The sequence below is a fragment of the Lolium rigidum genome, chromosome 7, assembly GCF_022539505.1.
Source record: "Lolium rigidum isolate FL_2022 chromosome 7, APGP_CSIRO_Lrig_0.1, whole genome shotgun sequence".
In the NCBI taxonomy this organism is placed as follows: Eukaryota; Viridiplantae; Streptophyta; class Magnoliopsida; order Poales; family Poaceae; genus Lolium; species Lolium rigidum.
The window spans coordinates 5,126,512-5,137,734 of NC_061514.1; the positions used below are offsets into that span (position 1 = coordinate 5,126,512).

The 11,223-nt window shown below is 46.1% G+C and overlaps 1 protein-coding gene and 1 long non-coding RNA gene across 2 annotated transcripts; both read left to right on the forward strand.

Annotated features, from left to right (window-relative positions):
- The first annotated feature begins 1,429 nt into the window (after positions 1–1,429).
- On the forward strand, positions 1,430–4,544 carry LOC124678200. Its single transcript, XR_006994369.1, has 3 exons — positions 1,430–3,385; positions 3,462–3,571; positions 4,060–4,544. It is a non-coding gene; the product is annotated as an uncharacterized LOC124678200 (long non-coding RNA).
- A 638-nt stretch (positions 4,545–5,182) lies between these two features.
- Positions 5,183–7,698, forward strand: LOC124674512. The gene is made up of 5 exons (XM_047210556.1): positions 5,183–5,258; positions 5,339–5,692; positions 5,783–6,718; positions 6,947–7,096; positions 7,220–7,698. The coding sequence occupies exons 2-5, from the start codon at positions 5,654–5,656 to the stop codon at positions 7,607–7,609; spliced, it is 1,515 nt and encodes a 504-aa protein (XP_047066512.1). The 5' UTR covers positions 5,183–5,258; positions 5,339–5,653; the 3' UTR covers positions 7,610–7,698.
- Positions 7,699–11,223: the final 3,525 nt, after the last annotated feature.

Sequence of the window (11,223 nt, forward strand, 5' to 3'; positions counted from 1 at the left end):
TCTCATATTAAGTATGATGAATTTACTGAGGATCACTATATATGATGGCGTCAGGTGTGTATTGGCAAATTTGGCCATGTCCATGAGAAACTGAAGATTGTAAAGCAATCAGTGGGCGACGATGATCTCGTAGAGAAACTGAAGGCTGGATTCAAGAGTGGGCGCTTAGAAGACCATGGATTTTTGTGCCAACTGTGGCCTAGCTAGCAAATATGTCTGAACTCTGTATTCCATTGGGTTTCAAGGTATCGACCACCGAGACAACATCAAGATGAAGATCACGTGGTGTGTGATGCATGGAGCCAACAGCAAACCTATGGTGCCAAATGTGGAAACCATTTCTTCCCTCCATTCGTAGAGGAGATGCGTGCATTCTCTTGTACGTTACGTCGTTATGAGTTACTCGTAGTCGAGATGTCCTATCCTGTCAGTTCCTTGCCTGAAGAAATTGGTGAAGTTGGTGTGAGACTCAGAGCTGAAGTCCCTGGGCCAGACGAGGTGAAGAATATCAAGGAATATCAAACTGATTTTTTTTTTAGATGAAGGAATATCAAACTGTTTGTGTAAAGTGTTGTAAACAGAGCAAATACAGTTGCAGGACTACGTCTATAGAAACATGAAGTTTATTTTGAGTAAATAAAGTACTCTATATAACCTTTTTTCCAAATCAGAGAAATATATACACAACTATAAAGAAAGCAACTGCTCTGGCCCGAGCGAGAAAACAGCCTACTTTTTCATTGGCACTTGTGGCAGTCTCATGGGCCGAAGTCGCCACTTTCGGCCCGGCCACTCGCTTAATAGACTATGTATTCTAGCTCGACCTGGCTCAGTCTCACTCCGTCCAGTCTCCGTCCACATTGCTCACGCCACCGCCCACCGGAATTCTGTTCCACCACCGCCGCCGTCCTGAAGCCGCGCGTGGCTTCTCTTCCACCAGAGCCGACCTCTAGCCGCCGCGCCGTAGGTGACCAGCTCGAATACTCCGTTTCTTGGCGCGGCGCAGGAGATCAGCCGCGAGCATCGCCGGCGACCTGGGACCTGGGATGGAGGGCGCGAGCGCATCTGCGGGGGCGGAAGACGTGCGGCGGAGCATGGGGAGGCGCGCGCGCGTGCGACGGAGCAGGCCACTCGGGTAAGACGGCAGCTGCCGCCAGCCGCTACTGCTGCAACTGGGTTAGTCCCACATCGAAAGTTTAGGAGCGATTAGAGGGATTTATAAACGCTCGTCTCAGCGAGGGTATCACCAAGTAGCATACGAATAGATTACGGCGTCTACTGTAGGTGTGTATAGGGTTAGGGTTAGATGGGCGCGAGTAGAGGGGGGTGGGGGGGGGGTGGGTATGCACCCCCGGAGGACGGCTTGGGGGGGAGGCTATGCCGACCCTCGGCAGTCAGGCAGAGGAGGGGGCTACAGGGGGGAGAAATTACCTATTATAAGATAAGAATAAAATTAAAATAAATTGGTGGGTTCCTCCCACACTTTCATCTATTTTTTCTCGTTTTATACCTATATAGATGACTTACAATTTTTAGAAGTAACTGGACAATTTTTTATTACTCTTTCTAGAATACACTATCTGATTACTTTGAAGTCTCGGCCTAACCAACCGCATCCCATGGTCTTCTAAGCTCCTCAGCTGGTGTTGACATTCCAAGAGTACCGGATGTAGGAACTGAATTGTAACTAGTACCAGATGTAGGAACTGAATTTTAACTAACACTGATATTTCAAGAGTCCCAAGCGACATATCTGACATTGCAGCAAAACTTGCGTGCCTGGAACGAGTGCAGTCCTCCGCCAAAAAAATTGAGGCAACCACTTGAGTAAGGGGCACTAGAGATGTTTCAGACGGAGCATGCATGCGTAGCACCCCTCTTTAACTGAACATTCCTAAAAAAGTCCCTGCCTAGCATTCCTGGGAAGCGATGGCAGCTGGGCTGGCTGGTCCGTCGCTGGAGTAAGTTGTCATGCAAGAGTTCTGTATGGTTGGCAGGACTTATAATGTTATTGTGAGAGAGGGAGGGTCACTTTTGCTCTTCTAACAAATTCACTTCTTTTACTCTTTTCTTGTTTTGGGGGTCTTATCATGTTTTGGGGATCTTATCAATATATTTTCAGTTTTAAAGTGATGATAAGAAGTAATCACTTCTCAAGTAAGATTTTTCCGGTTGTTGGTTGTTGGTCTCTTTTGTGCCAACACTTCCAAATTATCTGATGCAATGTATCTATCAATGGATTTGAGGAAATATTTTAAGGGCACTTAGAGAGAAAAGATCGTTTGCACACCTGCGAGATTTAAACGAAATGACTTTTTTTCGCATGATTTTCTGTTCATTTAATTGGCATATCTTAGCAGCCCAGTCAGTTCAAAGTTTGATTTTGCCTTCGGTATCAAAAGTTGTTAGTTCAGAGTTTTCGATAATTAGACAAAATTTGAACTATCTGTTTTGATGTCTATTCTGGCCAAATAAACAACAATAATATTAGTACTGCCGTAAGGTCTTCTCTGCATGGCCTTTTAATTCTCCTGGCACATTGATTTCTTGATTGTCTTAGTGCTACGTCCTTGCAAAGGACAAAAAACCCCTAAATTAGGAGCTAAAATTGACCATATGGTGGTCAATCTGTTAAAGTATCATAGAACTTAGTACTCTATATGAATGGTAGTTCAAGCCAATATCATGGTGATGGAAGTTTTGTTCTTTTCTCGGCTACAATTTGACCGGGGACAAAAATCGTGTAGGTAACTGTTTCATTCCTAGAAGACATAGTGTGGGATGAGTGTCGCCGGCAATCTAGCTGGACATAAGCAGCCATAGTGCGATTTGAAATCAGCCGTTCATGCCTACAAGGTTATGTCTACTTTTGGCCAGTGCCCACTACTGAGCACCCTGCCAGAATTGTCGAGTCAATGGAGCACACTTTATGCTTTGATATCGAAAATAGGCTATCTGATTTACCGATTAATAGGTACCGTTCACGAAATCACAAATATTGTAGCAAAGTAGGTAGTTCATGCAACTGAGCCTGGGGATTTGCAGTTTTCAAATCCTAGATGAATTCAAAGTAGACTGCCACCAATTTTTTTCTCATGTAGTTAATTTGTCAGAAAATTTGGACCAGTTATTGGCACTTTTTATGCTCCTTATGACCCTCTGAATGTATTCTAAACACAAGCAAAGAGATCTCTTCCGTAGTCTTGTGTTCTCTACAAGCTAACCACTAATTCTGAAAACCGCTTTCTTGCATGGGTATACGACATCATGGGTGATTTACCTTCTGGTTCTGAAGGAGTACCAATGGAGGAGGATGCTTTATTCCAGTTGCAAGGATGGCACAGTTCTGTTAGGACTTCCTCCAGCAGGCGGACTCGATGTTGTAGTGAGGAACTCCATCAATCATTAGGATAGGATGACACAGTTGTATTTGTGTAACTCATAAACCACTTCCTCTACAGATTGAAGTGGATATCCCAGGTTCTATCAGTCAGGAATAAAGAGGCAAAGGAGATTGTGTGCATCAAAGGGAAATCTAACACTCGGGAGCATACAGTGCCCTACCTTTGTGGTGAGCCAGCATGTTAAATTATGTTGGCTTTCCTTTGTCTGTACATGCTGTTAGCATACACGGTGTAATGGAAAATTGGGCATGAAAAGTTATCTCAATCAATGGAAACTCTATTGCTGAATGATCTGAGCTGCATTGGGAAATACAAAAGTTATAATTGCTTTTCCAGAGTGCTTAGGCTCTTTATTTTCAGTCTCAGACTAGTTGTGGCATTTTGTTGCAGATAAGCTGATCAATGCTAGCAATCTAGGCCAGTCATGTTGTGGTGTGAATATGATTAGGCTAAATCTTAAAGCATTGTAATTCTGAATGATCCTGAAACTGCACTTAGTGTCTTAGTGTTACTTCACTTGCTGCCTGGTGTTTGTACATTTAAGCTCTGCATTTTATATGGATGATACTGTAATTTTGGGAGCATTGTGCAGTTAATTTTATCCATGCTTAACTTGATTTATTCATGCTCATTCCTCTGTTCCGTTTCTGTCTAGCCGGCGCTGAGGCTCATCTCTGCTATGAAAGGAGGCTGCGAGAAAGACGGTAGCATCGCCAACTGTAAACTGCTGTGTTAAGTGGGCCCCAGATTTATATGATTTGGTAACAGTCTCTTATGGATCATTCAGTGACGAGCCCCCAGCAGCATCCGAGGTTTAGGAAGGACAAGGGAAGCAGCGGCAGCGGCCAAAAAAGCATGGAAGCAGTTTCCTGCACGAGAGTGTAATGGTGATCTAGGGGAGGGTGTCATATTTTTTGTGAATATAGATAAGACAGCTGTAGTAGTTTTTTTTTAAGCTTAAGCTGTAGTAGAATATAACCCCGCAGGCCTGTAGTAGGGTTCTGTACGTAGCCTGCCTGTATGTCATGTTTGTTTGTAGGAACGACCGAACTGACGGTGTCTCCTATCCTGCAACATCATGTTCCGACGATTTGCCGTATCTCTGTTAAGAACCAATTGTATACCAGCTGAAAGTTTATTACCTCCTATGTAGGAGCTTCAGTCTGGCGTGGTTTGTGTATGCGAATTGATGAAATATGAGTCCGGTGCAAGGCGTGCAGTCCTTCGAACCGAAGACGAAATTCAGTGCCCCAGTCTGGAACGAAGTACCGAACGAGGTTTGAAGTTCCCTCAGAGTAAAACAAAAATTGATAACTCGTTGTGTTGATGAGTTGACGTCATGTGCTCCTGAATAGAACAGTATTGGCTGTCGCTTACTGCGTTTGGCTGCCTCCTTGTCTTTGAATCTCCCCATTGGTATCAGTATCATATAGATATAGCAAAAAATCGATCTATATTTTACCCCCAATCGGATTATGAAGTATGCTTTCTCTAGATTGACGAATAGTGGAATGTACCTATGATCTACCTTTTTTGTTTGTTTATTTGAACCCTATGATCTACCTGAAAATGCAATAAATCCAATTAAACCTGGGAACAAGACTCACTTTTTCAGCAGCTGCTACCTTACTTGAATCGAGTCAAATCTTGTTAGATTGGGCCATCGGACTAACGATAGCCCAAAGCAGCCCATTTTGGCACAGACAGAGTACAGGCCTGGTTTGGGACTTTGGGTTGTGGAGGGCATCTAGTCAGTCTAGACGCCGCGCTCCCAGGAACAGGAACACGCTCGGACGGACGGAACGCCGCCGCCCGTCACCGTCGCCGGAAAAGGAGAAGGAACGAAGGAACAAGGTATGCCCCCTTCTCTGGTGTTCCTTGCGCCGTCGGTCGGTTGGTCCCTTTTCTGACGAGCAGATCCGCTTGATTTTCAGGGGGGCGTGTATTATTATTTATCATCGACAATTCTTTTGTGGAGAAATTTCGTCGGTCGATTTGTAGCTCTACGATGCCCTAATTTGTGGAGCACCTATTATCACCATGGAGGCTGTACATACATGAATCATGGTGGTAGCACGATAGCTGGAGCTTGCACGGTTTCCATCTGGGAGCTCGCACCCGTCTTCCACTTCTTGTTCTAGTCGGACCCGGCGCTGCTGTCTCCTCCCCCTTCCTTTAAATAAAGGGCATCGCTTCTGGCTCATGGCTTCCTAGGGGGGTCCGAGGTTCCGAGCTCATCGTTGTTATCCATGGACATGGCGTCCAATAATGTCTGCCGCCACCTCTGTGTAAGCTCTTGCTGAACTTTTTTAATTTTGTTCATCCTAGTATAAGGTAATGCAGTGTTCTTGCTCACTGTATCTATTCATGGGTTGCAGAAAGCGCGACACGAGGAAGACAGGCTCGGCATGCTGTCCGATGATGTTTTGCTCTTAATCTTGGGGAGGGTTGACCTTTTGACGGCGGCAAGGACCTGCACTCTGTCGACACGGTGGAGGAACCTGCCATGGTTGCTCCCCGAGATCAACCTCCATGTCAGGGATTTCCTGCCCGCCCCACGCGCAGATTACCCTACCGATCCCACTCATTGGATAGATTTTTACTCTCAGATACCAGCTCAACACATAGATCAATCAATGGCATCCCTGGCAAGAGCTGCTAGGAGTTTCTTGCGCATCAAACGCAGCAACACCGTCGCAAGGATGTCCGTTGAGATGTACCTGGGTGGCAACTACTCACATGACATTGGCCTGCTGGTCCACGGCGCCATTGACAACGGCATGGTAAAAGAACTGAACCTCACCATTGCGGACGACAAGGCTCCCAATGCTTGCAAAGATGCGGATATGCTGCAGAAAGCTCAGGACGTGAACAGTTTTTTCGGTACCTATCCTAACATGCTTCCTTGCCTCACGAGGCTCCAGCTTTATAACCTGCATTTTGCTGAGGGGGACATTCATCACATCTTATTTGATTGTTGCAAGCAGCTGCAGCACCTTAGTCTGGATCATTGTGATGCCGGGAACTGTTCCGTGTGGCAGATAAATGCACCAAATTCGAGTCTGAGAGTTCTCGAAATCTACTATTCTTGCTTGAAGAGGCTTGACTTGCTCTGCCTGCCTAAACTAGAGCAGCTCCGTTTGGACATGTGGGTGCATTATGAGCCCCCCCTGCGTTTTGGTTCTGTCCCATCCCTTAAGGAATTATTCCTCCTATCTGATGCAAAACTCGAACAACCGGAGTTTAGTTTAAGCCAGCTTCTAAATGGTGCCACCAGCATACATACTCTCAATTTAAACTTCCAAGGAGAAAAGGTAATTTCATATCTCAGTACCTATTTGTAAGATGTGCTTCTAATTTCATAACTAGGGATTTTATACTTGCACAAGATTAGGTTTTTCTGTTTCATGTTGTGTTCCAAGATATTTTCTTTTACTTATTATTGCTAGATAGTGTTCGTTAATATTATTAATAGCAAATGAATAAGCTTGTCTTTTTGGAAAGGACTAAAGTTAACACAGCGTTGCATTTTTTTTTCTTAGCTTTGGATTCAGCCAGAAAGAGAGCAACTCCGCTATGCATTCAAAAAACTAAGGAAGCTATCTATTCATGGCATATATGTTGAATTTGACCTGTTATTTACAATGAATCTCCTTGAAGCTGCTCCAACTGTTGAGATATTTGATATCGAGGTACTTTTACTCATTCCTTTCTCGATTGTGGTAGTTGAACAGATATAAGCATTTTCTGGTCATCTAATGACAAAATTTAGAATAGTGTCTCTTACATAATTCTGTCTTTGCTCTTGAATACAGATGTTTGAACATTCATGTGTCAAACCATATTGGTTAAGCGTTGGTGCTCAAAGAGTGCAACCTTCGTGGAAGATGCCTTATTTCACAAGCTGCAGTAAGTGGCAATTGAGAGAGCTCCAGGTTGCAAACTTTAGTACCCTGGTGGGCCATTATATGTCATTTGTACGTGCTGTGATGGATCACGCACCAAATTTGGAGACAGTTCTCTTCAAAGAATTAAGACGATGCAAGGATTGTGACAAAATGGCTGCAGTACCTCCTCGAGTAGGAGGCATGTTTCCAAGGGGCAAAGATGAGCAAGAAACCATAGTCAAACAACTTAGAGACAACAGGGTCTCGTCCTCACCGCAGATAATTTTCAGAAGTATTGTTTCAACAGTTGTATTCTGAACTTAAATGCGGTTTTGCGTGACAATAGCAGTTGTTAGAATATTGTTGTAACACTTTCTTAAAGAAACAGAATATTGTGGGGATATTCAGTTTGGCTCATAGGAGCATTTGCCACCCAAATCTGAGTAGGGCAGTTAAGTCACAGATTGTACAGAAATTTGCACAGGAACAATAAAACTTCTTGGCGTCAAGATCCTGCCAAATCAGCTACTGCATAATGCAGCAATTCGGGCACAATTTTGAGATGCAGATGGTAGATAGAAGATTCATCTTGAACCACAACGAAGAAACCATGCCCAAGTACCCAACTCCCCCAAAAAATGGTCCAAATCAAATACAATTGGGCATTGTTATTATCATCATTATATAAAAGAAAACAATCAGCATTGTGCAAATGTTCTACTGCATGTTTAACTTGCTTGCATCCAACAAATTTGATAGAACAGGAACACCACAATTATAAGGAATATCAACACATCACAATTATCTGAGCAATGGAACTAAGGAACGCGGCAGTTATAAGGAATATCAACACATGACGACTATCTGAGCAATGGAACCAAGCAAGAACCAACTAGTAAAGCTCGTCGTAGTCATCCTCGTCTGAGGAGGAGGAGGAGGAGGAGGAGGAGGAGGAGGAACAAACTGGTGCAGGAGTTGGCGGCATCTGTGAGGAGGAACTTGGACCAAGGAATCCAAGAAATCCATCCATGGCAAGGTCACGTGCGCAAGGCGTCCACTCCCGCGTGACAAACTGGCCATCCGGAGCTGTGAAACCGCAGGTAACCGGCGCAATGGCCTTGGCTGCGGCGGGCGAGGCAGCGGAGGTGCCTGGTGGGACTGCTGCGAGGGAGGCAGCGGAGGTGGGACTGCTGCGCTCGGCCGCTGGGCGCCTCCAGATGGCCTTCGATGGCCGCCGCTCGGCCTCTCGGCGTGCGATGCGAGCGCGGCGGGCTTCTTCCTTGTCCGCCGCGTCACGGGCACAGCGGCGGGCTTCAATATGCCCGAATAGAAGACATCCGGCGGCCTGGTGGATCTCCAGGCGCGAGGAGTTGGCAGGCAGGTACTTGATCACGCCCTTCTCGGAGTGGTCGACGGGGAGGAAGCGGGCGAGGATGGAGCCCGGGTCAACATCAAACATGGAAACGGCCAGTTGGCCCTCGCCCCCTTGCGCGGCGTCCTCCACCATGTTCGAGGCGAGGTCAGGGAGCGGCGGCGTGACGATGTCGGGGAAGGCGGCGAGCGCCGCGAGGTTGTCACCTTCTTCCCGTCAGTGACATCGAACGTGGCGAGGTTGAGTGCATCGATGTACTCCTTCCTCGCGCCGGCGAGGTCGAGCGCATCGACGCCCTCCTCCTTCCCCGAGGCGGCGATGTCAAGCGCGGTGGTCGGCGGGGCGAGGCCGAGCGCATCCTTCCTCGCGGCGTCGAGGTGGAGCGCGTCGATGTTCTCCTCCTTCCTGGCACCGGCGAACTCGAGCGCGGTGGTCGGCGCGGCGAGGTTGAGCGCGGAAACTTTTGCAACCGAACGCTCCTCTAGCTTGTGACGCCCCGGAACCGGTACCATGAGGATCCCAGCGAACCCGCCGAAATCCGCACGATATCGATTCAGAGACGCCCTCCGACACGACGTGCGCGACGAATCACACACGTGATGCCAGAGGAATTAACACGAGCGGTAACATTACAACAGGATTACAATAGAGCCCACAAGATACATATATTACAACAATGACTCCAACGAGTCAAGATACAAATATACAATACAAAGATCCAAATCATACGGAAGATCGAATACGTCCGAGTACGGACAAGATACAAATTGGACTAAGAGTCCCGAAGATAACCGATGGCGTCCATAACCCCGCCCGGGCCAAGCCGGAAGGGTAACCTTGCTAACGTCGCCATCTCATACTCGTCAAAGTCGGGCCATCGGTTGCCGAGCAAAAGGGAGGAAGCAAAAGAGAAAGGGAAAAGGCGAGAGTAAGTACCAAGGAACGAACTCCGGCACGTACTTAGCGAGACCGGAAATGGCTATGCTCGCCGAGCGAGTATAAATATATATCGCCCGGGGCTATATGGTAGGTTTAGCGGCAGCAAAACTATAACCAATAGAGACACGCTACAACATCCGTCTACTCGGAGAAGATAAGAGAGCGCACAAGGTAACGAGATAAATACTACACAAACATAACCCAGCCAAATACACATATCCCCTTCAACAATTGCGAAGAGGCAATGTAAAAGGCACTCAACGGTGGACAAGTTTTATTAGGTATCGGTTGTAGTAGTGCTATATTACTACGCAAGTTATTATCAGATTATTAACAACAAATATAAGGTGTAAGTTGTTCTATGATCAAGCTATACAATTCCAAGTCGTCCATAACCGCGGACACGGCTTATCGATAAGATGTACACCCTGCAGGGGTTGCCCAAATGTAACCATACGCATGCTCGACCCACTTACGACAGGTGGATGTCTCACAACAAGACCGTTCCCAGTTCAACAAGAAAGTCTAGGGGGCCACCCAACTAAGCTACCCGTGACGAAGTTCGGCCGTACTCGAGACGGACCCGCAGGTTGCGTAGGCGTCTAGGCGGGCACTAACGGCCAAGCACTAGATAAGTCGTCTAGCAATTATGCGATGCAAGTACAGAAATAAACCACCCGAAGGCAACAGGAAGTAAACACCCGAAGGCAACAGTAATAAACATGCATGCGCCAAATAAAACCAAGGTTGTGGCCCCCTTTTCAACTAACTCGAGAAAAGGTAATTGGTGAGGTGGGTTCCAGTGAATCCCCACGCATGGGTAGAGCGCTCAATCTCGGAACAGGTAACAAGAACTCGGGTCCTAGGGGACATTAGCGAGTCAAAGTTCCGATGCTTTCGCAAAGGGGCTCACAGATGCCTCTGCTTACAATTTTAGTTGTTAACAATTAAATAGAGCATGTGTATCTCCAATAACTGATATAGCATGTGATAACCTCCCAAGAACCCAACATATCCCGATAACAGATCGAGATAAACAACAGAGCCTAAACACGCCTACGACTCGCAAGGCTCAAACATCAATCAACGGCTAAGGGTAAGGAATGATACATATAGGATTATTATGGTAAACAAGTGGATAGGACACGTGACTCGATAAAGAATCGCAACATAAGGATAGCAGTGCGAGGGAGAGAGTAAAATAGGTGAAGAGAGAGGGCTCGCCTGTGAAAAGCTGCAGAAGAACTTGTTGGAGAACTCGTCGTATCTCACATCACCACTTCGTGATCCTATCCGGGAAGAAGCAAATGCTAGACAAACAACGCATGCAAGTCTTACTACTACGGATAAAGAAGATCCAGCATGTTCGAGATGGTATGCATGGCATGGCAAATATGGTGCAGTGCAATTATCCATATTAATCGGAGTCGAAACCCCGGACAAACAAATTATGTTAGAGTTGCATTTCCTACCGCCAATATTAAGGGTGGATTAGCATAGCAAACATGGCAGGGGTGAGCTACTTCAAAGTTAAATAGAACCGGGACAATATTTATATAGTATCCCACATATTCCATATGTTACATATTAGATGATAATGCAAACAACCACGAAATTTTAT